Raw genomic sequence first — 27,976 nt, forward strand, 5'->3', positions numbered from 1 at the left:
GGACCTCTCTCTGTGTGGAGTCGGGGACCCTTCGCGGTGCATGGACCACTCTCTGTGTGGAGTCGGGGAACCTTTGCGGTGCGTGGACCACTCTCGGTGTGGAGTCGGGGACCCGTCGCGGTGCGTGGACCACACTCTGTGTGGAGTCGGGAACCCTTCGCGGTGCATGGACCTCTCTCTGTGTGGAGTCGGGGACCCTTCGCGGTGCGTGGACCACTCTCTGTGTGGAGTCGCGAACTCTTCGCGGTGCATGGACCACTCTCTGTGTGGAGTCGGGGACCCTTCGCGGTGCGTGGACCACTCTCTGTTTGGAGTCCGGGACTCTTCGCGGTGCGTGGACCTCTCTCTGTGTGGAGTCGGGGACCCTTCGCGGTGCGTGGACCACTCTGTGTGTGGAGTCGGGGACCCTTCGCGGAGCTTGGACCACTCTCTGTGTGGAGTCGGGAACCCTTCGCGGTGCGTGGACCACTCTCTGTGTGGAGTCCGGGACTCTTCGCGGTGCGTGGACCACTCTCTGTGTGGAGTCGGGGACCCTTCGCGGTGCATGGACCACTCTCTGTGTGGAGTCGCGTACCCTTCGCGGTGCATGGACCACTCTCTGTGTGGAGCCGGGGACCCTTCGCGGTGCGTGGACCACTCTCTGTGTGGAGTCCGGGACTCTTCGCGGTGTGTGAACCTCTCTCTGTGTGGAGTCGGGAAGCCTTCGCGGTGCATAGACCACTCTCTGTGTGGAGTCGGGGACTCTTTGTGGTGCGTGGACCACTCTCTGTGTGGAGTCGGGGACCCTTCGCGGTGCGTGGACCACTCTCTGTGTGGAGTCCGGGACTCTTCGCGGTACGTGGACCACTCTCTGTGTGGAGTCGGGGACCCTTCGCGGTGCATGGACCACTCTCTGTGTGGAGTCGCGAACCCTTCGCGGTGCATGGACCACTCTCTGTGTGGAGTCGGGAACCCTTCGCGGTGCATGGACCACTCTCTGTGTGGAGTCGGGGACTCTTCGCGGTGCGTGGACCACTCTCTGTGTGGAGTCGGGTACCCTTCGCGGTGCGTGGACCACTCTCTGTGTGGAGTCGGGTACCCTTCGCGGTGCGTGGACCACTCTCTGTGTGGAGACGGGGACCCTTCACGGTCCGTGGACCGCACTCTGTGTGGAGTCGGGGACTCTTCGCGGTGCGTGGACCACTCTCTGTGTGGAGTCGGGGACACTTCCCGGTGCGTGGACCACTCTCTGTGTGGAGTCGCGAACCCTTCGCGGTGCGTGGACCACTCTCTGTGTGGAGCCGGAACCCTTCGCGGTGCTTGGACCACTCTCTGTGTGGAGTGGGGAACCCTTCGCGGTGCATGGACCACTCTCTGTGTGGAGTCCGGGACTCTTCGCGGTGCGTGGACCTCTCTCTGTGTGGAGTCGGGGACTCTTCGCGGTGCGTGGACCTCTCACTGTGTGGAGTCGGGAACCCTTCGCGGTGCGTGTACCACTCTCTGTGTGGAATCGGGAACCCTTCCCGGTGCGTGGACCACTCTCTGTGTGGAGTTCGGCACTTCGCGGTGCGTGGTCCGCTCTCTGTGTGGAGTCGGGGATCCTTCGCGGTGCGTGGACCACTCTCTGTGTGGAGTCGGGGACTCTTTGTGGTGCGTGGACCACTCTCTGTGTGGAGTCGGGAACGCTTCGCGGTGCATGGACCACTCTCTGTGTGGAGTCGGGGACTCTTTGCGGTGCATGGACCACTCTCTGTGTGGAGTCGGGAACGCTTCGCGGTGCATGGACCACTCTCTGTGTGGAGTCGGGAACCCTTCACGGTGCTTGGACCACTCTCTGTGTGGAGTCGGGAACGCTTCGCGGTGCATGGACCACTCTCTGTGTGGAGTCGGGAACGCTTCGCGGTGCATGGACCACTCTCTGTGTGGAGTCGGGAACCCTTTGCGGTGCGTGGACCACTCTCTGTGTGGAGTCGGGGACCCTTCGCGGTGCGTGGACCACTCTCTGTGTGGAGTCAGGGACCCTTCGCGGTGTGTGGACTCTGTGTGGAGTCGGGGACTCTTTGCGGTGCGTGGACCACTCTCTCTGTGGAGTCGGGGACTCTTCGCGGTGCGTGGACCACTCTCTGTGTGGAGTCGCGAACTCTTCGCGGTGCATGGACCACCCTCTGTGTGGAGTCGGGGACCCTTCGCGGTGCATGGCCCACTCTCTGTGTTTAGTCGGGGACCCTTCGCGGTGCGTGGACCACTCTCTGTGTGGAGTCGGGAACCCTTCCCGGTGCGTGGACCACTCTCTGTGTGGAGTCGGGAACCCTTCCCGGTGCGTTGACCACTCTCTGTGTGGAGTCCGGCACTTCGCGGTGCGTCGACCGCTCTCTGTGTGGAGTCGGGGATCCTTCGCGGTGCGTCGCCCGCTCTCTGTGTGGAGTCGGGGATCCTTCGCGGTGCGTGGACCACTCTCTGTGTGGAGTCCCGCGGGGACCCTTCGCGGAGCTTGGACCACTCTCTGTGTGGAGTCGGGAACCCTTCGCGGTGCGTGGACCACTCTCTGTGTGGACTCGGGGACTCTTTGTGGTGCATGGACCGCTCTCTGTGTGGAGTCGGGGACTCATTGCGGTGCGTGGACCACTCTCTGCGTGGAGTCGGGGACTCTTCGCGGTGCGTGGACCACTCTCTGCGTGGAGTCGGGGACTCTTCGCGGTGCGTGGACCACTCTCTGTGTGGAGTCGGGAATCCTTCGCGGTGCGCGGACCACGCTCTGTGTGAAGTCGGGGACTCTTCGCGGTGCGTGGACCACTCTCTGTGTGGAGTCGGGAACCCTTCGCAGTGCATGGACCACTCTCTGTGTGGAGTCGCGAACCCTTCGCGGTGCGTGGACCACTCTCTGTGTGGAGTCGGGAACCCTTCGCGGTGCATGGACCTCTCTCTGTGTGGAGTCGGGGACCCTTCGCGGTGCGTGGACCACTCTCGGTGTGGAGTCGGGGACCCTTCGCGTTGCGTGGACCACTCTCTGTGTGGAGTCTGGAACCCTTCGCGGAGCATGGACCACTCTCTGTGTGGAATCCGGGACTCTTCGCGGTGCGTGGACCTCTCTCTGTGTGGAGTCGGGGACCCTTCGCGGTGCGTGGACCACTCTCTGTGTGGAGTCGCGAACCCTTCGCGGTGCATGGACCACTCTCTGTGTGGAGTCGGGGACCCTTCGCGGTGCGTGGACCACTCTCTGTGTGGAGTCCGGGACTCTTCGCGGTGCGTGGACCTCTCTCTGTGTGGAGTCGGGGATCCTTCGCGGTGCGTGGACCACTCTCTGTGTGGAGTCCGGGACTCTTCGCGGTGCGTGGAACTCTCTCTGTGTGGAGTCGGGAACCCTTCGCGGTGCATAGACCACTCTCTGTGTGGAGTCGGGGACTCTTTGTGGTGCGTGGACCACTCTCTGTGTGGAGTCGGGGACCCTTCACGGTCCGTGGACCACTCTCTGTGTGGAATCTAGGACTCTTCGCGGTGCGTGGACCAATCTCTGTGTGGAGTCGGGGACCCTTCGCGGTGCATGGACCACTCTCTGTGTGGAGTCGCGAACCCTTTGCGGTGCATGGACCACTCTCTGTGTGGAGTCGGGGACCCTTCACGGTGCGTGGACCACTCTCTGTGTGGAGTCCGGGTCTCTTCGCGGTGCGTGGAACTCTCTCTGTGTGGAGTCGGGAACCCTTCGCGGTGCATAGACCACTCTCTGTGTGGAGTCGGGGACCCTTCGCGGTGCGTGGACCACTCTCTGTGTGGAGTCCGGGACTCTTCGCGGTGCGTGGACCTCTCTCTGTGTGGAGTCGGGGATCCTTCGCGGTGCGTGGACCACTCTCTGTGTGGAGTCCGGGACTCTTCGCGGTGCGTGGAACTCTCTCTGTGTGGAGTCGGGAACCCTTCGCGGTGCATAGACCACTCTCTGTGTGGAGTCGGGGACTCTTTGTGGTGCGTGGACCACTCTCTGTGTGGAGTCGGGGACCCTTCACGGTCCGTGGACCACTCTCTGTGTGGAATCTAGGACTCTTCGCGGTGCGTGGACCAATCTCTGTGTGGAGTCGGGGACCCTTCGCGGTGCATGGACCACTCTCTGTGTGGAGTCGCGAACCCTTTGCGGTGCATGGACCACTCTCTGTGTGGAGTCGGGGACCCTTCACGGTGCGTGGACCACTCTCTGTGTGGAGTCCGGGTCTCTTCGCGGTGCGTGGAACTCTCTCTGTGTGGAGTCGGGAACCCTTCGCGGTGCATAGACCACTCTCTGTGTGGAGTCGGGGACTCTTTGTGGTGCGTGGACCACTCTCTGTGTGGAGTCGGGGACCCTTCGCGGTGCGTGGACCACTCTCTGTGTGGAATCCGGGACTCTTCGCGGTGCGTGGACCAATCTCTGTGTGGAGTCGGGGACCCTTCGCGGTGCATGGACCACTCTCTGTGTGGAGTCGCGAACCCTTCGCGGTGCATGGACCGCTCTCTGTGTGGAGTCGGGGACTCTTCGCGGTGCGTGGACCACTCTCTGTGTGGAGTCGGGAACCCTTCGCGGTGCATGGACCACTCTCTGTGTGGAGTCGGGGACTCTTCGCGGTGCGTGGACCACTCTCTGTGTGGAGTCGGAAACCCTTCGCGGTGCGTGGACCACTCTCTGTGTGGAGTCGGGGATCCTTCGCGGTGCATGGACCACTCTCTGTGTGGAGTCGGGAACCCTTCGCGGTGCGTGGACCACTCTCTGTGTGGAGTCAGGAACCCTTCGCGGTGCGTGGACCAATCTGTGTGGAATCGGTAACCCTTTGCGGTGCGTGGACCACTCTCTGTGTGGAGTCGGGGACCCTTCGCGGTGCATGGACCAGTCTCTGTGTGGAGTCGGGGACTCTTCGCGGTGCGTGGACCACTCTCTGTGTGGAGTCGGAAACCCTTCGCGGTGCGTGGACCACTCTCTGTGTGGAGTCGGGGATCCTTCGCGGTGCATGGACCACTCTCTGTGTGGAGTCGGGAACCCTTCGCGGTGCGTGGACCACTCTCTGTGTGGAGTCAGGAACCCTTCGCGGTGCGTGGACCACTCTCTGTGTGGAGTCAGGAACCCTTCGCGGTGCCTGGACCAATCTGTGTGGAATCGGTAACCCTTCGCGGTGCGTGGACCACTCTCTGTGTGGAGTCGGGTACCCTTCGCGGTGCGTGGACCACTCTCTGTGTGGAGACGGGGACCCTTCACGGTCCGTGGACCACACTCTGTGTGGAGTCGGGGACTCTTCGCGGTGCGTGGACCACTCTCTGTGTGGAGTCGGGGATCCTTCGCGGTGCATGGACCACTCTGTGTGTGGAGTCGGGAACCCTTCGCGGTGCATGGACCACTTTCTGTGTGGAGTTGGGGACCCTTCGCGGTGCGTCGACCACTCTCTGTGTGGAGTCGGGGACTCTTCGCGGTGCGTGGACCACTCTCTGTGTGGAGTCGGGGACCCTTCGCGGTGCGTGGACCACTCTCTGTGTGAAGTCGGGAACCCTTCGCGGTGCATGGACCGCTCTCTGTGTGGAGTCGGGAACCCTTCGCGGTGCATGGACCACTCTCTGTGTGGAGTCCGGGACTCTTCGCGGTGCATGGACCGCTCTCTGTGTGGAGTCGGGGACTCTTCACGGTGCGTGGACCACTCTCTGTGTGGAGCCGGGAACCCTTCGCGGTGCGTGGACCACTCTCTGTGTGGAGTCGGGGACTCTTCGCGATGCGTGGACCACTCTCTGTGTGGAGTCGGGAACCCTTCGCGGTGCGTGGACCACTCTCTGTGTGGAGTCGGGAACCCTTCGCGGTGCATGGACTACTTTCTTTGTGGAGTAGGGAAACCTTCGCGGTGCGTGGACCACTCTCTGTGTGGAGTCGGGAACCCTTTGCGGTGCATGGACCACTCTCTGTGTGGACTCTGGGACTCTTCGCGGTGCGTGGACCACTCTCTGTGTGGAGTCAGGGACTCTTCGCGGTGCATGGACCACTCTCTGTGTGGAGTCGGGGACTCTTTGCGGTGCATGGACCACTCTCTGTGTGGCAGCAGGCTGCTCTCTGTGCGCTTGTACCGCTCTCTGTCCCTTGGTGTGAGGCCGCGGCAGAATCCTGCACTCACGAGTCGGGATGTCATATATGCTGGGCTGAGGATTCCCCAATTCGAAGAACCCGTCGTCGGGTCTTCAATGTACACCTCTAGTTGCGTTCGGATTTGGTTCTGGGGTTGCCACGTCCAATGGTGAAATCGTCACCTGAGTCATATTCTTCAAGGACCATATCATCACGTTTTGTGTCGGAGTTGGCATTGGGCTCGCGATGTCCAAAGAAGCAATCAAGGTCTGAGTCGTAGTCTTCAAGGACTGTATCATCTCTTAGGGCAATGCTAACTGCTTGTTGCAGGGTTCTGCGGAGGTTACTTTCAGCGACTGGTCGAAGTTCAGGCATTGTGCTGTCTATCCAGGTGAAAGAATCTTGTTTTGAGGCTTAAACATTTTTTTTCTTGTTTTGGGACATTTCACCTTTAAGTGGGCGTGGTCCAGGGCCTCTGACGTCACGACACTTGTGACGTAGAGCGTAGGAAGCGATTGCGCATGCGCAGATCGCTGTTCCTTTACTTTGCGCATTTCTCTCAACTGCGCATGTGCGGCACCTTTTCCAAGATGGCCACCAATCAAAATTGTCGTTCGCTGCTCACCCAGCCCGGCCTCGTGGTTAGTATTGGCGCCTCGTTTACCGCTTTCTGTTGGTTTCTTTGTCTTTTCCTCGCAGTATCGTTCGAACTTGTCCCGGGCTGTCTGGAATTCACTCTTGTCTTGCCCTTTGGAGAACTTGAATGTTTTGAAGATTTCTTCTGCTCTTGCACCCACGATGGTGAGCAGAAGCTCTTTCTTTTCAGCATCGGCCACGTCTTGTAGGTCGGCTGCTACCAGGAAGATCTCAAACCTTTGCCTGAATGCACGCCAGTTTGCACTGAGATTGACGTGGCACCCGAGCCGCTGTGGCACCCGAGCCGCTGTGGAACCGGAATCCCAATCATCTTGCCTGGGTGCTGTTGCTGGTTGTCACTGTTTTGTTGAGTTGAGCTATAGTGATTTAAGCAGTCACTCTCTGGTACCATGTTTTGTTATGCTGTTGACGTAGCATAAGCTGCTTCCTTGATGTGCACTCTGACAAAGGAAGGTTCAGACCTGGAGATAGCTTTAACACGTTTATTAAACTGTTAACGATTCTCCTACTTGGATTCGACTCTCCTGTTAATCCTGCTATCGCTACTCAGACTGACGAACCAGTCTGCTACAATCCACATGGTGGGTGTGATGTGTTTCAATCAACCCTCTCTGTACTCACTAAGTGTCTCCACTGTAAAGAGGAAGATCATGTGTGCTGTGTCCTTATATATGGGTTGGTGTAATGCTCCCCTGTGGTAGTGTTACGTCTGGGTGTGTTGTGACTGCCCATTGGTCATGTCCTATCTTACTGACCTATTGGTTGAATGTCTGTGTGTCATGTCGCTGGTGCACCCTCTGGTGTCTAGCTAGGTGCAGTGTGTTCACATTAACCCCTTGTGTATTTACAGTGATGCATATCACCGCATATGACCCGCATTGCTCCGGATCCTTCTCCCGTTTCAGGATTAATGAAATCGAAGCCTGCGACATCGTTGGAGGGGGGACTCCCTTCTCTCTTGCTTTGTTAAATATCCTCACCAGCAGTGGGCTCAATATCTCTGAAAACGTCTTATAGAATTCCACCGGATAGCCGTCATGCCCCAGGCCTTGCCCGACTGCATGCCCTCCAGCCCCTTGAGCCTCAATTTCAATTGGGGCTCCCAGTCCCTCCAACAGGTCCTCCTCCATCTTCGGGAACCTCAACTGATCCAGAAACTGCCTCATCCCCTCCACCCCAGCCGGGGGCTCCGACTCATATAATTTACTATAGAAGTCCTTAAACACCTCGTTCACCCCCATTGGGTCCAGGACAGTATTACCGTCTCTACTCTTTAATTTACCTATCTCCCTGGCCGCCTCTCTTTTCCTGAGCTGGTGCGCCAACATTCTGCTTGCCTTTTCCCCGTACTCATAGATCGCCCCTCTTGCCTTCCTCAATTGTTCCACTGCTTTCCCTGTGGTCAACAGCCCAAACCCCACCTGTAACCTCCGCCGCTCCCTCAGTAGCCCCGTGTCCGGGACCTCCGAGTATCTCTTGTCAACCTGGAGTATCGCCTCAACTAACCTGTCCCTCTCAGCCCGTTCCTCCTTTTCTCTGTGGGCCCGTATCGACACCGCAATTGCCGAGTACTCAGTATCCACCACCTTCGGTATTGGCGCCCTGCTCAGAACAAAAAAGTCGATGCGAGAGTATACCTTGTGGACATGTGAAAAAAAGGAAAACTCTTTCGTCCTCGGCCGTGCAAACCTACATGGGTCTACTCCCCCCATCTGTTGAATAAAACCCTACAATTCCTTTGCCGCAGCCAGCCTCCTCCCTGTCCTGGATTTTGACGGGTCCAATTCCGGATCAATGACTGTATTGAAGTCCCCTCCCATGATCAGGTTATGTGACTCTAAGTCTGGGATTTTACCAAACACCCACCTCATAAATTCCACGTCATCCCAATTCGGTGCATATATGTTCAGAAGTACCACTCGCACCCCCTCCAGCTTCCCACTCACCATTATGTACCTACCCCCCTTGTCTGACACGATTCTCCCTGCCTCGAATGCCACTCGTTTGCTGATTAAGATCACTACTCCCCTGGTATTTGAGTCCAGCCCTGAGTGGACCACTTGGCCAACCCACCCCTTCCTCAATCTCGTCTGGTCTGAAACCTTTAGGTGTGTCTCTTGTAGCATTGCCACGTCCGCCTTCAGTTCACTCAAATGCGCGAACACGCGAGCTCTCTTGACCGGCCCATTCAGTCCTCTCATTATTTCACATAGAGCTACTTAAATTTATACAATCCAGCACCACAAATCGCCGCCACAGTGCTTCTCCAAGACTTAAGTATCTTTTTAATTCGCCTCCAGCTTCATTTCTTTAATAAAGGTCCATACTTCGTCTGGCGTTTCAAAGTAGAAGTTCTATTCCTCATGTGTGACCCACAAATGGGCTGGGTACAGCATACCAAACTTCACCCCCTTCTTAAAGAGGGTTGTTTTTGCCCGATTGAACCCAGCTCGCCTCTTGGCCAAATCCGCTACCAGGTCCTGATAAATGCGCAACTCACAGTTCTCCCACTTGCGGCTCCCTTCTTTCTTGGCCCACCGCAAAACGTGTTCCTTGTCCATGAAACAGTGAAAACGTACCACCATGGCCCTCAGCAGCTCGTTCGCTCAGGGCTTCCTCGCGAGGCCTCTGTGCGCTCTGTCCAATTCCAGGGGCCGAGGGAACGCCCCAGCCCCCATCAACTTCTCCAACATGTCCGTCACATAGGCCCTCACATCCGATCCCTCACTGCCTTCAGGGAGGCTGACAGTTCTAAGATTCTGCCTCCTGGACCTATTCTCCTGGTCCTCCAGCTTCTCGTGCATTCTTTTCTGGCGGTCGTTCATCATCCCCACCTTGTTTTGCAGCGCGGTTATATACTCCTTGTGCTCAGACAACTTTTGTTCGACCTCCTGGATCGCTCTCCCGTGGGTTTCCTGATTCTGAACCACTTGGATCAATCGAAGCAGTAATCGGGAACAGCGTGTCCTTCTTCAGCTCGGCGAAGCAATCCTCGAAAAACTTCACCAGCTGCTCCGTCGACCACTGTGTCGTCTCCCCACGACCCTGCTGTCCCGCCATGCTGTCCCGTGTTACCAGCTCTACTTGCCTTATAGGACTTTGTCGCCTCACCCGGCCACTTCTGGTCCAATTCTCCATACACCGGAGGGGGATTTCTCCTTACTGTCTCACTCTTCACCGATTTATCCCATAAAATCCGAAAAAAAACGGGGGAAAAAGGTCCAAAAGTCCGTTACAGGCAGGAGCTATCAAATGTGTGACCTACTCCTCCATGTCCGCCACCGGAAGTCCCTTTGCTGGCAGTAGTGTATGCCAGGTGAAGATGTAATTGACATAACAAAACTGTATGGAAGGGAAACATTAACAAGAATGACCCACTTATTAGCATCGAAGAAACTTCTTTTCCCCTCTCTCAATTACTACTGGGGATCTGGCTACCTTACCATCTATTACTCTTGGTTAAGAACTGGATCTGTGGGGATGGAAGTTACAGGTGTCAGTACCTGAACATTTGGCATTACTGTTTCAAACTAGCTAGGATCCAAAAGGTGTGGTCCTGAGTAGGTTATCACTGATCCCATTGAAAGGTGTACATGAAATGTGAGACTTGAGGGTTCAAATACACCATTCCTTAAAATGATACAATTCATCATGATGGTGGAAAGTAAATCCAGGCTGCCAGTCTCCAGCAACAAGCAAGGTTCTGCCACCATGAGGTGAGTTTAACTCAAAGTTGGGATACAAAGTGGACAGCAAGGCAGCATAATGGTTAGCACTATGGCTTCACAGCGCCAGGGTCCTAGGTTCGATTCCCGGCTTGGGTCACTGTCTGTGCGGAGTCTGCACGTTCTCCCCATATCTGTGTGGATTTCCTCCGGGTGCTCCGGTTTCCTCCCACAAGTCCTGAAAAACATGCTATTAGGTAATTTGGGCATTCTGAATTCTCCCTCTGTGTACCCGAACAGGTGCCGGAATGTGGCGACTAGGGGCTTTTCACAGTAACTTCATTGCAGTGTTAATGTAAGCCTACTTGTGACAATAAAGATTAGTATTATTATATTATGTCAGTGCAGCCATTCAGAATAAGATCATGGGGGACAAGGATCTTGTTCATGCGTGAATCCTGGAGGGAAATCTGGAAAGAAGTAATGATCTGCTGGCAGAGTCCAAGGAGGTAGTGGTCGAATGTAAATTAAATGCTTAGTTGGAATTTACAGTTGAAGAATTGTAGCAATTTATCTTTCAGATAATGTTTGTTTAACATAAGTCCTTTGCTTTGCAGTGGCTGGGTGCCTGATATCAGCCTATTATACTGATATATACATATCTTGCCCCATTGCAATTTTTACCTTTTTGGAAAAGGTTGCTCTAATTAAAGACTAGATGAATTAAAACAATGTTCATTCATAATAGCTCAAGGTAACTACCCATTTTAATGCATTAGATGGCCTTCATGAACTACAGGAATAGATATATACAGTCAAGTCACAATGGATTAAAAAAATTACATATCACATCTATTCACACTATAAGTCACATAATTAACCTCTAGTATATCAAACAGGAAGATTGAAGAGTCTCGGATCCTGTTGAGAATTAAGAAATCACAGTTACCCAAATACAAATTTGAATAAATGAAATTTTTATTTTTGGCTGAGCTTTTGAATAGAAATATTCTCTCAATGAATGCCAGCAGATTAATAAGAACTGCATCTACACGGCTTCTTAAATGTGGGTTAGTTTAGGCTGAAAAATTAGAAGTTTAACTTAGCAAGGGTGAAAGGAAAACTTCAAATTTCAGAATCACAATTTTAGGAAGCCTTCAAAAGAAGTAAATTTAGAATATTACAGATGGGATTGGGTTCTGATGAAGGATCTCTACTTAAAACATTCCCATACCATTTTATATCTGTGTATTTCTAGCATTTTCTGTTTTTTATTTGAAAAGTGCAAGATACTTTGTGACATTTTAAAAATTATTTGCATAAATAAAATCACTTTGATATTAATTTAATATTTATTTCTTACACAATCACATGATTAATAGATTTGCAGCATAAAATGAAATATGATCTTTGCTTGAAATTTAAGGAGTGTATCGGCACTATTTCCACACAAACACTGGTAGGCACAATTTGCTCTTTCTGTTAATGCACAATAAATATTTGACAGAATGTATCACACAGAAAAAGCTATGATGAAAGCAAGTAGTGGCACTAAATTGTGGCATTGACACTGTTGGGTACTCAATCTAGGTTAAAACAATTATTATATAACAAATTACAACATAACATTCTGTAGAAATCACTGTGCTGATTTGGGTTTGAAAGTTAAGGCAACGCTGTTGATGCAAAATCGATGTCCTGTAGGTTCTGGTCCATCGTCAAACACATGGCCCAGGTGTGCATCACACTAAATGATAAAAATAAAGCACAGTTCAGTGGACTTGACATGATGCTAAGAATCCCTTCGCTGCAGACTGCAATCCGCAAAACAAAATCATTGGCAGGGGTTTATGCAGATTAAATATGTATATTTTTATGGGGAGAGATACCCAGCATCCCCCCCACTCTATGGCATGCAAAAATATTAGCAATTACCAGCAAATTTTCTGAACCACTTTTAAAAGTATGCTACAAATCATGCATAGATACGTTATATTTATAAATTCTAAAGTTATCATATGAGCTTTGTTAGTAGCATACTGTACTTGCAAAAAGATAATGCTGTAACCTTGTCTATGACCACCTCATATTTTAACTAAGTATGCATTGAGGCAGTCTTTTTGAAAAACAAATGTACAAAACTTAACCTACAATCTATGAAGTTCAGAGAATGCGGTCTCTTTTAAACTTATATCTTCAGAATACTTGTCCCATAGCAATCAACTTTTACTTGCATTGAGAGGAAATAGTTTTCCCATATGATTTATATAGACAGGAAATTTGGTACTTTTTAAAAAATATATATTTATTAAAGTTTTTTAACACAATTTTTCTCCCTTACAAACAATAACCCCCCCCCCCCCCCCTCGTGACAAAAAAAAACGAGAAATCGTGCAGAGCAAGATGTATACATGGCAAAATTATATATTTACACAGCTTTGTACACTGGCCCTCACCCGTACGTGCCAGTTTCCCCAACCCTTCATGTTATCTCTTGCTCATCCACCCTCCCAGGCAGTCCCCCCCTTCCCCCCTCCACCCCCCCCCTCCACCCCCCCCCTCCACCCCCCCCCCCCCACCAAGGTTGCTGCTGCTGCTGACCGACCTTCCTCTAACGTTCCGCGAGATAGTCTAGGAACGGTTGCCACCGCCTGTAGAACCCCTGCGCAGACCCTCTCAAGGCAAACCTAATCCTCTCCAACTTTATGAACCCAGCCATATCATTTATCCAGGCCTCCAGGCTGGGGGGCTTCGCCTCCTTCCACATTAGCAAGATCTTTCGCCGGGCTACTAGGGACGCAAAGGCCAGAATGCCGGCCTCTTTCGCCTCCTGCACTCCCGGTTCGTCCACTACTCCAAATATTGCTAGCCCCCAGCTTGGCTTGACCCGGACTTTCACCACCTGAGATATTGCTCCCGCCACTCCTCTCCAGAACCCCTCCAGTGCCGGGTATGACCAAAACATATGGACATGGTTCGCCGGGCTCCCTGAGCACCTTCCACATCTGTCCTCTACCCCAAAGAACCTACTCAACCTCGCCCCCGTCAAGTGCGCTCTGTGGACCACCTTAAATTGTATCAGGTTGAGCCTGGCACACTAAGAGGAGGAATTAACCCTACCTAGGGCATCAGCCCACAGACCTTCCTCGATCTCCTCCCCCAGCTCCTCCTCCCATTTACCCTTCAACTCTTCCGACTCTTCTTTCAACTCCTGGTGTATTTCCGACACCTTGCCCTCCCCGACCCATACACCCGAGATCACCCATTCTTGAACTTCTTGTGCCGGGAGCAACGGGAATTCCCTCACCCGTCGCCTCACAAAAGCCCTCACCTACATATATCTAAAGGCATTTCCTGGGGGTAACTCAAACTTCTCCTCCAGTGCCCCTAGGCTCGCAAACGTCCCTTCGATGAACAGGTCCCCCATTCTTCCAATCCCCGCCCGATGCCAGCTCTGGAACCCCCCGTCCATCTTCCCCGGGACAAACCGGTGGTTACCCCTGATCGGGGACCACACCGATGCTCCCATTGCACCCCGGTGCCGTCTCCACTGGCCCCACATCCTTAGCTTTGCCGCCACCACCGGGCTCGTGGTATACATTGTCGGCGAGAGCGGCAGCGGTGCCGTCACCAACGCCCCCAGGCTCGTTCCTTTACAGGGCGCCATCTCCATCCTCTTCCATGCCGCCCCCTCTCCCTCCATAACCCACTTGCGGATCATTGCCACATTTGCTGCCCAGTAGTAGCTCCCCAGGTTTGGCAGCGCCAACCCTCCTCGGTCCCTACTGCGCTCCAGGAACCCTCTCCTTACTTTCGGGGTCTTATTCGCCCACACAAACCCCATAATACTCCTGCCTACTCTCTTAAAAAAGGCCTTAGTGATCACGATGGGAAGGCACTGAAACACAAACAGAAACCTCGGAAGGACCACCATTTTGACCGACTGCACTCTACCCACCAGCGAGAGCGGTAACATGTCCCATCTTTTGAAATCCTCCTCCGTTTGCTCCACCAACCTCGTCAGATTGTTTATGTAGGGCCCCCCAACTTCTGGCTATCTGGATCCCCAGATACCGAAAGCTCCCCTCCGCCCTCCTCAGCGGTAGGTCCCCTATCCCACTTTCTTGGTCCCCTGCCTGTAATACAAAGAGCTCACTCTTCCCTACATTGAGCTTATAGCCCGAAAACTCCTCAAACTCCCTTAGAGTCTGCATGACCTCCACCACCCCCTCCATTGGATCCGCCACGTACAGCAACAGGTCATCCGCATATAGCGACACCCGATGCTCTTCTCCCCCTCGGACCACCCCCCTCCATTTATTAGACTCCCTCAATGACATGGCCAATGGTTCGATCACCAATGCGAACAACAGGGGGGAAATTTGGTACTTTAACCACAAGGAGGAACTTTGTTTTTGTTGAACCTTTTCCAATTAAGGGGCAATTTAGCGTGGCTAATCCACCTACCCTTCACATCTTTGGGTTGTGGGGGTGAGACCCACGCAGACACGGGGAGAATGTACAAACTCTACACGGACAGTGACCCGGGGCCAGGATCGAACCCGAGTCCTGGACGTCATGAGGCATCAGTGCTAGCCACCGTGCCACCCCTACAAGAAGGAACTGATTGAAAATTGACAACACTGTTGGCAACATTGATCAATTGTTTCTATCTACCTTTTTACAGATAACCTCTGTTCCTGTTGAACCCATGGAGTTATCTGTTCGACGTAGTGCATTGGTGTTGGTTTCATCACTGTCCACCGTACCATGAACTTGCCAGAAAGAAGGCCAACCGGTGCCAGAATCATACTTGGTTTCAGAGCTATTGTTAACGATATGAAGTGTAATAAATTTATTCCAATAAACACAGTATCAATAAATCTCAATTTAATAATTCACAAATAAACTAAAAACAGATAAGAGTCATGATATAATACTTCGATCCTCATACAAATGAATAAAACCATTAAAATATAAATTGAGAAATGTGGACTGAATTAGCTAGAAATTAACCCAAGTCGTCATCATAAAGAATTTCACCGCCAACCAGTGTGTATCTAGAAGGTACTGGTCATGTTATGTTATTGGACAAATAGCCTTGAGCCCGAGACAGATAACCCAAAGAACGCAAGTTCCAAAGAGACTATGAAAGTTTTAGACAACTTGAAACCGTTAAATCTGGAAATAAAAGCTCCCATCAGTAAAAATGTCCACAAAGTGGCTGGATTTTTTAAAAAACCCACCTGATTCACTAATGTCCTTTAGAGAAGAGAATCTTATCTGTGACATGTGACTCCAGTATCACTGCGGTCTGGTTTTAATTGCTCCCTGAAGTGGCCTAGCAAGCTGCTCAATTGTATTAAAACAGCTACCCGGTGGTTCAACATAAATGTCCACTCACATTTTCCCAGGGCAACTAGAGATGGGCAATAAATGGGACACCCACAACTCAATAATGAATTTAAAAATGTGTTTGCATTCAGCACTAAACGTATACATTATTTCAAGACTTATTTTTGACATATAATGGAATATTACAGCACAGCAGGAAGCTGTTCCATCCATTGTGCTTGCAAGGCTCTCTGAAAAACTATCCACTTAATTCCACTTCTTTCATCTTTCCTTATAGACTGTTAAGTCTTTCATCTCAAATATTTATCCACTTCCCTTTCAAAAGTTCTGCTTCCAACATTATTTCTGGTAAGGCATCCATCTCATATGAGCTCTGTTTAAAAAAAAATTCTCTTGGTCTTTCCTTTTGCTCTCTATTTATTTACCAATTGTTTAGTTATATAGAATTCTCAGATTTTTACTGACATTGGGGAAATCACATTTAGTGAAAATAAGTTGCCCTGCCTGCTGTTCCCTATAATCAAGAAGACTAGTATAAGTCAACTCAGTTCTTAGGGCAGCACGGTAGCATTGTGGATAGCACAATTGCTTCACAGCTCCAGGATCCCAGGTTCGATTCCGGCTTGGGTCACTGTCTGTGTGGAGTCTGCACGTTCTCCCTGTGTGTGCGTGGGTTTCCTCCGGGTGCTCCGGTTTCCTCCCACAGTCCAAAGATGTGCAGGTTAGGTGGACTGTCCATGATAAATTGCTCTTAGTGTCCAAAATTGCCCTTAGTGTTGGGTGGGGTTACTGGGTTATGGGGAGAGGGTGGAGGTGTTGACCTTGGGTAGGGTGCTCTTTCCAAGAGCCGGTGCAGACTCGGTGGGCTAAATGGTCTCCTTCTGCACTGTAAATTCTATGATTAATACATGAGAGATTCCTGAAGATGTCAACACAGAAAGTGGTTTTTTTTTGCATTCATTTACGGAATGTGGGCGGCTCTGGTTAGTCCAGCATTTATTGGCCATCCCTAGTTGCCCTTCAGAAGGTGGTGGTGCGCTGCCTTCTTGAGCCGATGCAGTCCCGGAGGTGTAGGTACACTCACAGATGCTGCTGGGGAGAGAGTGCCAAGGATTTTGACCCAGCGACAGAGAAGGAACGGCGATATATTTCCAAGTCAGGGTGACTTGGAGGGGAACCTATTCCCATTGGTGACAATCATCTGTAGTTTTTAAAATTGTTATTTCTATTTAACTATTCTAGTGTATACACTGAAAGAACTGATAGACCCACATTTAACTTCACTAAAGTCTACTTGTGACAATAGTGATTATTATTATTATCTAATGCTGGTTACAGACAATATGACTTTGCATTGCTCTGGTGGCCTACCTGAACAGTGCAGCACTGCAACACACACAATGGTACATGCCATGCTCTGTATTATTCAGATGGATTCCACTGAAAGGCTGCAAACAGTAAAACAGGATAGTTTATCACATTAAAAGTTGTAATCTGTATTTCATTTTAAATATTCAACAATGGAGATAGATAAAGATGACAAAAAAATGCATGTGCTACTTGAATTTGGTACTTTTTGTCTACCAAGTGCCTGATACACATCACTGTGTTTGTAAGTTCCTAGACAAAACTTCAAAAAGCTGAAGAGTCATGTTGACTCAAAACATTGCGGGTGAAATTCAGCAGCAAACCCCCAAGCTACGTGTTTCTCGGCGGCAGGAGACGGCACACTGTTCCGCTGGTGGAGGGATTCTCTGTTCTGCTGCTGTCAATGGGATTTCCCATTGAAGCCACCCCATGCTGCTGGGAACCCCACAGGCGGGGTGCACTGCCGAGAACACCAGAGATTCCTGACGCCAGCAAACAGCCAGAGAATTTCGGCTTAATTCGGTTTCTCCCTCCGCAGATGCTGCTAGACCTGCTGAGATTTTCGAACATTTTCTGTTTTTATTTCAAATTTCCAACATCTGCAATATATTATCATTCAAAGGTATCCACATGGGTAAAGTATCTATCGGCCTGATATGGAATGCACATTCTCTTCCTGCAAGAACACAGCCCACTTGCCTGAACCCAGGCAGCTTAGATGTAGCTAACAAAGTGAAAGAACAGTCACTGACCTCATCCGTTCTGGTGATCTTTCATCCCTCCATGGCTTCCCACAACCCCCGTGCAGCTCCTTTTTACTTACTTTCCAAAATCCATAAACAGGAATGCCCTGATAAATCTATCGTTTCAGCCTGTTCCTGCCCCACTGAACTGATTTCTTCCTGCGTTGACTCTTTTTTTTCCCGTTCCCCAGTTTAATCCTACCTACACCCACGACTCTACTGATACCCTCCTGCACTTTAAAAGTTCACTGCACTTTAAAAGTTCAAATTTCCTGGCCCTACCCATCTCCTCTTTACCATGGACGTCCAATCTCTCTATACCTCCATTTTTTACCCATCCCTAAATGCCATGGAACGGAGTTGCTCGCTAGGCCATTTCAGAGGACCGTTAAGAGTCAACCACATTGCTGTGTACCTGCAGTCACATGTAGGCCAGAAACCAGAACAGGTTTCTAGATTTCCCATCCTAAAGGATATTAGTGAACCTGAGAGGATTTTATGACAATTGATCACAATTACAGATTAGCTATCAATTCAAAATTTTGTTAAGTGAATTTAAATTCGACCAACTGTGGTGGGATTTGAACCTGTGTTCCTAGAGTATTAGTCCAGGCCTCTGGATTACTAGTCCAGTGACATTGCCACTATGCACCACCTTACTTGAAAAGGAGGACACTTGGAACATTTCTTGTTCCAGTCCTACTCGGGCCTCCTCCTTCAACTCTTTTTTCAATACATTGATGACTGTATCAGTGCTATGCCTTGCTCTCACCCGGAATTGGAAAACTTCATCCGCTTTGCTTTCAACTTCCACCCTTCTCTCAGTTTTACATGGTCTGTTTTCGACTTTTCCCTTCCTTGACCTCCCTCTCTATTTCTGGTGATTGGCCATCAATTAAAATTTATTGCATGCCCACATATTCCCACAGCTATTGACCTCTGCCCATCCCTGTAACAGCTCAGTGTGAATTTATTGCCTTGCTGTTGCTTCCTGGGCAACAAGGTCTCTGCCATGTGTAATTGACCTCAACCAGTCTACTGTAGCAGCATCAAGAAGTGAGTGTGCATCCCAAGAAGGAGCCCCATAGCCCGCTTAGACAACATCCCACACCTCCTCATGCCCCTCCTAGACGAAACCGACCCTACTTTCAGGTTTGCACGTTGCCATTGTTCTGTGATAGATAATGGTGCTTCACCTTTACTACAAGATGAGATTTGACCCTCCCTCCCTCATAGAATTTACAGTGCAGAAGAAGGCCATTTGGCCCATCGAGTCTGCACCGGCTCTTGGAAAGAGCACCCTACCCAAGGTCAACACCTCCACCCTATCCTCATAACCCCATAACCTAGTAACCCTACCCAACACTAAGGGCAATTTTGGACACTAAGGGCAATTTATCATGGCCAATCCACCTAACCTGCACATCTTTGGCCTGTGGGAGCACCCGGAGAAAACCCACGCACACACGGGGAGGATGTGCAGACTCCGCACAGACAGTGACCCAAGCCGGAATCGAACCTGGGACACTGGAGCTGTGAAGCAATTGTGCTATCTACAATGCTACCATGCTGCCTCATTGTCCGTGTGCCGCCAATGTCCATGACATTCAACATCCATGTGCCTTCAATTTACCCGGAGCCTCACTATGTGCAGGTACAAATTCCACCTGTTATTCTCCAGCCTTCCTCACTTATACAGGATCCTGTCATTGTTGTGATGGAAATTCCCCCCACCCCTTCCAAGCTTATCATCTGCAAGGCACCCATGAGGAGCTCTACCTGGCCCATCTGGAGGCTGTGTGCAACCCTATGTACTGACCCCCTCCCTCTATATTATCTGTTCCCTATCTACAGGCCAAAGATGCCCCCAGTGACTATCATCATTCCCTCTGCAGCCTAGACAGAGCCTGCCATTCCCTTTTTTTTTTTTAATAAATATTTTATTGAAAATTTTTGGTCAACCAACACAGTACATTGTGCATCCTTTACACAATATTATAACAACACAGATAACAATGACCTATTTTGTATAAACAAAAAACAAAAAATGAATAAATATTAAATAACAAAAATGAAAACTAGCCCTAATTGGCAACTGCCTTGTCACAAGCTACACCCCCCCCCGCCCCCCCCCCCCCCCCACCCCCCCCCCACCCCCAAATCCTGGGCTGCTGCTGCTGCCTTCTTTTTCCCCCCATCTATCTATCCGCAAGATATTCGACGAACGGTTGACACCGCCTGGTGAACCCTTGAGCCGACCCCCTTAGGACGAACTTAATCCGCTCTAGCTTTATAAACCCCGCCATGTCATTTATCAAAGTCTCCACCCCCGGGGGCTTGGCTTCTTTCCACATTAACAATATCCTGCGCCGGGCTACTAGGGACGCAAAGGCCAAAACATCGGCCTCTCTCGCCTCCTGCACTCCCGGCTCTTGTGCAACCCCAAATATAGCCAACCCCCAGCTTGGTTCGACCCGGACTCCTACTACTTTTGAAAGCACCTTTGTCACCCCCATCCAAAACCCCTGTAGTGCCGGGCATGACCAAAACATATGGGTATGATTCGCTGGGCTTCTCGAGCACCTTGCACACCTATCCTCCACCCCAAAAAATTTACTGAGCCGTGTTCCAGTCATATGTGCCCTGTGTAATACCTTAAACTGAATCAGGCTTGGCCTGGCACACGAGGACGACGAGTTTACCCTGCTTAGGGCATCTGCCCACAGCCCCTCCTCGATCTCCTCCCCTAGCTCTTCTTCCCATTTCCCTTTTAGTTCATCCACCATAGTCTCCCCTTCGTCCCTCATTTCCCTATATATATCTGACACCTTACCATCCCCCACCCATGTCTTTGAGATCACTCTGTCCTGCACCTCTTGTGTCGGGAGCTGCGGAAATTCCCTCACCTGTTGCCTCGCAAAAGCCCTCAATTGCATATACCTGAATGCATTCCCTTGGGGCAACCCATATTTCTCGGTCAGCGCTCCCAGACTCGCGAACTTCCCATCCACAAATAGATCTTTCAGTTGCGTTATTCCTGCTCTTTGCCACATTCCATATCCCCCATGCATTCCCCCCGGGGCAAACCTATGGTTGTTTCTTATCGGGGACCCCCCCAATGCTCCAGTCTTTCCCCTATGTCGTCTCCACTGTCCCCAAATCTTCAGTGTAGCTACCACCACCGGGCTTGTGGTGTAGTTCCTCGGTGAGAACGGCAATGGGGCTGTCACCATAGCCTGCAGGCTAGTCCCCCTACAGGACGCCCTCTCTAATCTCTTCCACGCCGCTCCCTCCTCCTCTCCCATCCACTTACTCACCATTGAAATATTAGCGGCCCAATAGTACTCACTTAGGCTCGGTAGTGCCAGCCCCCCCCCTATCCCTACTACGCTGTAAGAATCCCTTCCTCACTCTCGGAGTCTTCCCGGCCCAAACAAAACCCATGATGCTCTTTTCAATCCTTTTTAAAAAAGCCTTCGTAATCACCACCGGGAGGCACTGAAACACAAAGAGGAATCTCGGGAGGACCACCATCTTAACCGCCTGCACCCTCCCTGCCATTGACAGGGCTACCATATCCCATCTCTTGAAATCTTCCTCCATCTGTTCCACCAACCGCGTTAAATTTAACCTGAGCAATGTGCCCCAATTCTTAGCTATCTGGATCCCCAGGTAACGAAAGTCTCTTGTTACCTTCCTCAACGGTAGGTCCTCTATTTCTCTACTCTGCTCCCCTGGATGCACCACAAACAGCTCACTCTTCCCCATGTTCAATTTATACCCTGAAAAATCCCCAAACTCCCCAAGTATCCGCATTATTTCTGGCATCCCCTCCGCCGGATCCGCCACATATAGTAGCAAATCATCCGCATACAAAGATACCCGGTGTTCTTCTCCTCCCCTAAGTACTCCCCTCCACCTCTTGGAACCCCTCAGCGCTATCGCCAGGGGCTCAATCGCCAGTGCAAACAGTAATGGGGACAGAGGACATCCCTGCCTTGTCCCTCTATGGAGCCGAAAATATGCCGATCCCTGTCCATTCGTGACCACACTCGCCGCTGGGGCCCTATACAACAGCTGCACCCATCTAACATACCCCTCTCCAAAACCAAATCTCCTCAACACCTCCCACAAATAATCCCATTCCACTCTATCAAATGCTTTCTCGGCATCCATCGCCACCACTATCTCCGTTTCACCCTCTGGTGGGGCCATCATCATTACCCCTAACAGCCTCCGTATATTCGTGTTCAGCTGTCTCCCCTTCACAAACCCAGTTTGGTCCTCGTGAACCACCCCCGGGACACATTCCTCTATTCTCATTGCCATTACCTTGGCCAGGACCTTGGCATCCACATTTAGGAGGGAAATTGGTCTGTAGGACCCGCATTGTAGCGGGTCCTTTTCCTTCTTTAAGAGAAGCGATATCGTTGCTTCAGACATAGTCGGGGGCAGTTGTCCCCTTTCCTTTGCCTCATTAAAGGTCCTCGTCAGTACCGGGGCGAGCAAGTCCAAATATTTTCTGTAGAATTCAACTGGGAATCCGTCCGGTCCCGGGGCCTTTCCCGTCTGCATACTCCTAATTCCTTTCACCACTTCTTCTACCTCGATCTGTGCTCCCAGTCCCACCCTTTCCTGCTCTTCCACCTTGGGAAATTCCAGCCGATCCAAGAAGCCCATCATTCTCTCCCTCCCATCCGGGGGTTGAGCTTCATATAATTTTTTATAAAATGTCTTGAACACTCCATTCACTCTCTCCACTCCCCGCTCCATCTCTCCTTCCTCATCCCTCACTCCCCCTATTTCCCTCGCTGCTCCCCTTTTCCTCAATTGGTGTGCCAGCAATCTGCTCGCCTTCTCCCCATATTCATACTGTACACCCTGCGCCTTCCTCCATTGTGCCTCTGCAGTGCCTGTAGTCAGCAAGTCAAATTCCACATGCAGCCTTTGCCTTTCCCTGTACAATCCCTCCTCCGGTGCTCCCGCATATTGTCTGTCCACCCTCAAAAGTTCTTGCAGCAACCGCTCCCGTTCCTTACTCTCCTGCTTCCCTTTATGTGCCCTTATTGATATCAGCTCCCCCCTAACCACCGCCTTCAACGCCTCCCAGACCACTCCCACGTGGACCTCCCCATTGTCATTGAGTTCCAAGTACTTTTCAATACATCCCCTCACCCTAAGACAGACCCCCTCATCCGCCATTAGTCCCATGTCCATTCTCCAGGGTGGGCGCCCTCCTGTTTCCTCCCCTATCTCCAAGTCCACCCAGTGTGGGGCATGATCCGAAATGGCTATAGCCGTATATTCCGTTCCCCTCACCTTCGGGATCAATGCCCTACCCAGCACAAAAAAGTCTATGCGCGAATAGACTTTATGGACATAGGAGAAAAACGAGAACTCCTTACTCCTAGGTCTACTGAATCTCCACGGGTCCACACCTCCCATCTGCTCCATAAAATCCTTAAGCACCTTGGCTGCTGCCGGCCTCCTACCAGTCCTGGACTTCGACCTATCCAGCCCTGGTTCCAACACCGTGTTAAAGTCTCCCCCCATTATCAGCTTTCCCGTCTCTAGGTCCGGAATGCGTCCTAGCATTCGCCTCATAAAATTGGCATCATCCCAGTTCGGGGCATACACGTTTACCAAAACCACCATCTCTCCCTGTAGTTTGCCACTCACCATCACGTATCTGCCCCCGTTATCCGCCACTATAGTCTTTGCCTCGAACATTACCCGCTTCCCCACTAATATAGCCACCCCCCTGTTTTTCGCATCCAGCCCCGAATGGAACACCTGACCCACCCATCCTTTGCGCAGCCTAACCTGGTCTATCAGTTTCAGGTGCGTTTCCTGTAACATAACCACATCTGCTTTAAGTTTCTTAAGGTGTGCGAGTACCCGTGCCCTCTTTATCGGCCCGTTGAGCCCTCTCACGTTCCACGTGATCAGCCGAGTTGGGGGGCTTCCCACCCCCCCCCCTTGCCGATTAGCCATCATCTTTTTCCAGCTTCTCACCCAGTTCCCACACAGCTGTATCTCCCCCAGGCGGTGCCCCCCCGCCCATCCTCTCCCGTACCCGCTCCCCCCTTTCCCCAGCAGCAGCAACCCAGTAATTCCCCCCTCCCACCCCCCCCGCTAGACCCCCCGCTAGCGTAATTACTCCCCCCATGTTGCTCCCAGAAGTCAGCAAACTCTGGCTGACCTCGGCTTCCCCCCGTGACCACGGCTCGCACCGTGCGACGTCCCCTCCTTCCTGCTTCTCTATTCCCGCCATAATTATCATAGCGCGGGAGCCAAGCCCGCGCTTCTCCCTTGGCCCCGCCCCCCATGGCCAACGCCCCATCTCCTCTCCCTCCCCACCTCCCCCCATCACCACCTGTGGGAGAGAGAAAAGTTACCATACCGCAGGATTAGAACATAAAACCTCTCTTCGCCCCCCCACATTCGCCCCACCACTTTGTCCAAACGTTCTTTTTAATAATCCACTCATTCCAGTTTTTCTTCTACAATAAAAGTCCACGCTTCATCCGCCGTCTCAAAGTAGTGGTGCCTCCCTTGATATGTGACCCACAGTCTTGCCGGTTGCAGCATTCCAAATTTTATCTTCCTTTTATGAAGCACCGCCTTGGCCCGATTAAAGCTCGCCCTCCTTCTCGCCACCTCCGCACTCCAGTCTTGATAAACGCGGATCACCGCGTTCTCCCATTTACTGCACCGAGTTTTTTTCGCCCATCTAAGGACCATTTCTCTATCCTTAAAACGGAGGAATCTCACCACTATGGCTCTGGGAGTTTCTCCTGCTCTCGGTCCTCTCGCCATAACTCGGTATGCTCCCTCCACCTCCAACGGACCCGTCGGGGCCTCCGCTCCCATTAACGAGTGCAGCATCGTGCTCACATATGCCCCGACGTCCGCCCCCTCCACACCTTCAGGAAGACCAAGAATCCTCAGGTTGTTCCTCCTTGCGTTGTTTTCCAGTGCCTCCAACCTCTCCACACATCGTTTCTGATGTGCCTCCTGTATCTCCGTCTTCACCACCAGGCCCTGTATATCGTCCTCATTCTCGGCTGCCTTCGCCTTCACGACCCGAAGCTCCTGCTCCTGGGTCTTTTGTTCCTCCTTTAGCCCTTCGATCGCCTGTAGTATCGGGGCCAACAGCTCTTTCTTCATTTCCTTTTTTATCTCTTCCATGCAGCATTTCAAGAACTCTTGTTGTTCAGGGCCCCATGCGAAACTGCCACCTTCCGACGCCATCTTGGTTTTTGCTTGCCTTCCTTGCCGCTGTTCCAAAGGATCCGCTGCAATCCGGCCACTTTCCTCTCCTTTTTCCATCCGTGTCCAGGGGGAATTCCCTTCTGGTTTACCGCACGGTGTTTTTAGCCGTTAAAATTGCCGTTGGGGCTCCTATCAAGAGCCCAAAAGTCCGTTCCACCGGGAGCTGCCGAAACGTGCGACTTAGCTGGTCATCGCCGCACCCGGAAGTCGAGCCTGCCATTCCCAAGGATCAACTGTAGGATAGCCCTGCACACTAAGCTGTGCTTTTTACTCCAGAATACACAGCCCTTGCCCCTCCCTGCACCTGGGGTACATTGTGTTTCCAATGATTGCTCATCAACCTGATTAGATCTACTAATTAACCTAATTAATTGATTAGCATTTTTATTTGGGTAGTCAGTTAAGTGAAAATTTTGCACTGCAAAGCAACTTGTGTGCATAGTCATATACACCTGCTGCATGAAGGCAAAAATGCTTTATATTCACCAGAAAAAAATTAAATCGATTTTTTCCCCCATTTCACAGCACGATAAAACAATTATTCTTTCAATGATTTGGTCAATCTGAATAATCATTGCAATTCAGTTGATAAAATGTGCCTCATGCTTTTTGGTGACCCTACTCCTCAAAGCTTGCAGTGGATCAGAGTACTCAGGATTGGGACTTGGGGACAATACATTGGCTGCTCAGCTTCTCTACACCTCCTTATTGTTCCAATTATATTCAAACAAGTAACAAAATCAAGAAAATTGAAACTCTCTAGCTCTCTGTTTCAAGTATGGATTGGATGGATTGCCATTTTCTGGAAAACATGCCTCTTTTCAAACCTGCCTCTTCAATGTAGGCAAATGACACCCAAGGAATCTGTAAAGTCGAAATCAGAAAGAAAATAAGCCTTCCACTCTGACAATAGCAACAGCTGCAATCTTAATAGCATCATGGCTGAGTCAGCTTCGTTCTAACAGGTCTCGAAGCAATAGCTACACCATGATTAATATGTGGGATCTTCTTGGGTGAGATTTTCTGCATTTTCTCCTTATGCAAGGAGAACTATTAAGATTTTCAGGTGACTGCTACTGATAGCAAAATAGAAAGAACGTGCATTTATTTCTTCAGATTATCTCAAAGCACTTCAGTGTCAATTCCTTCATATGTGGCTTGTCCACTTAAGTTTCTGATCAATGGTAACCCACAAGATGTTGATGTACTGTATTCAGCGATGAGTCAAGGAAACTGTAGACTAAAATACTGCTGAAGGAAACTCAGAACTACAAACCAATTGTGCTGTGGAGAATTTATTTAGTATTCTTACCACTTTGAAAGGCACAATTACTGCAGAGAAACTAAATAAAAATTACCCCAGAAACATAATTTTTAATTATTTAAGTTTAGAATGTTTTTGGTTTTTAACTACAGAATCCAGCATGAGTTATTGGGCATAATTAGCCCTCAGTAACATAATCAATGCTGAAGTGTTTCACTGTGGAAGAAACTAAATGTTTAATTTAGAACTCACATAGAATTATTTCAAATGCTAGAATTACATGGGGACCTTTATTGTTGCAGTAAACAGCAGTATTTTTTTCAGTTTCACACATGCTTGAATGGATTGTATTTACCTGCATAGTTCAAGATTTTGATGATATTCCAATGTAAATAAAACTTGCACCTTCATTGGTAAAGATGCTTACATTAAAACGATGGAAAATAAATCCTTGGACAAGGAGATTTACGACTGAAATATCTCATGGCATTTTCTTTTACAACTTGTTCCTTCCACAAGATCATAGGAACATTTGTATCCCGTTAAAATAGTGATTTTCTGTAACCTGATATACAGGCATCCCTCAAAATTATTATATGTATGCTTCAGCCGATGCCAGTGCTTTTGTAGTTACATTGTATATGTTGTGTTGCCCTATTATGTATTTTCTTTTATTCCCTTTTCTTCTCATGTACTTAATGATCTGTTGAGCTGCTCGCAGAAAAATACTTTTCACTGTACCTCGTTACACGTGACAATAAACAAATCCAATCCAAATCCAATCCAATATCACGACTATTCATAGATTGGCATGTTTGTTTGATATCTTCACAGACTTTCCTTTCCTTTAGGGAAGTGTTGGAAGGAATAGCAGGCTGATTTTGAACCTATTGAACTATGTCACGAATGCTTAACACATGCAGCTTATTCTCTACTAATTATATGACGAGGAGATAAAGAACTGGGGACATAGTAAGTTATCAGATGGTCCTTTCACATCGAGGATCTGGATGTGAATCCAGTTCAAATGTGATTCAAGCTTTGTCTCTTCAGCAGTCTAAAGCAGACACAGGGGAACACCACTACCTATAAGATCCTCCCCCCCCCCCCCCCCCCGCCCCAAGCTACACACCATACCAACTTGGAAATATATTACTCTTCCTTCACTGTTGCTGGGTCAAAATCCTGGACATCCCTCCCTGGCAGCACTGTGCTTGTAAGCACACCACATGAACTGCACTTGTTCAAGAAGGTAGCTCATCACCACCTTCTCAAAGACAATTAGGGATCGCCAATGAATGCTGGCCTAGCCAGCAAAACCCACATCCCAAGGATGAATAAGAAAAACAATCTATGGAGTTCCGAGGGGCCTGGACTCCCAGATTAAAAGCACTCAACTGGTAACTTGTTTAAAGAAACCAAAAGGATTTTTTATGTTCTTCGAATCACATGCCGTGTTTCAAAGGAGAAATTTTATTTGGTTGACCAAAAGATTTTCTCTGGCAATTTTGCACAATAACAGAAACACACTAATATACAGTGTATAAAGCATCAGAGAAACAGGTCACTGTTACACGACCAGGTTAAGAGACCAATGAATAAAATATCT

The 27,976-nt window shown here is 50.3% G+C and overlaps 1 protein-coding gene across 4 annotated transcripts in view; it reads right to left on the reverse strand.

Annotated features, from left to right (window-relative positions):
- Positions 1–11,111: 11,111 nt before the first annotated feature.
- The window catches only part of msrb2 (methionine sulfoxide reductase B2), a 41,590-nt gene continuing 24,725 nt past the window's right edge, over positions 11,112–27,976 (reverse strand). For all 4 annotated transcript variants that reach the window (XM_072508490.1, XM_072508489.1, XM_072508491.1 and 1 more), the window contains 3 exons: positions 17,089–17,165; positions 15,040–15,187; positions 11,112–12,109 (listed from right to left, as the gene is read on the reverse strand). In XM_072508490.1, the coding sequence (XP_072364591.1) occupies positions 12,002–12,109; positions 15,040–15,187; positions 17,089–17,165 (333 nt within the window). In that variant the 3' untranslated portion in view covers positions 11,112–12,001. The remainder of the gene's footprint in view (positions 12,110–15,039; positions 15,188–17,088; positions 17,166–27,976) is intronic.

The sequence above is a fragment of the Scyliorhinus torazame genome, chromosome 6 (genome assembly GCF_047496885.1).
Source record: "Scyliorhinus torazame isolate Kashiwa2021f chromosome 6, sScyTor2.1, whole genome shotgun sequence".
In the NCBI taxonomy this organism is placed as follows: domain Eukaryota; kingdom Metazoa; phylum Chordata; class Chondrichthyes; order Carcharhiniformes; family Scyliorhinidae; genus Scyliorhinus; species Scyliorhinus torazame.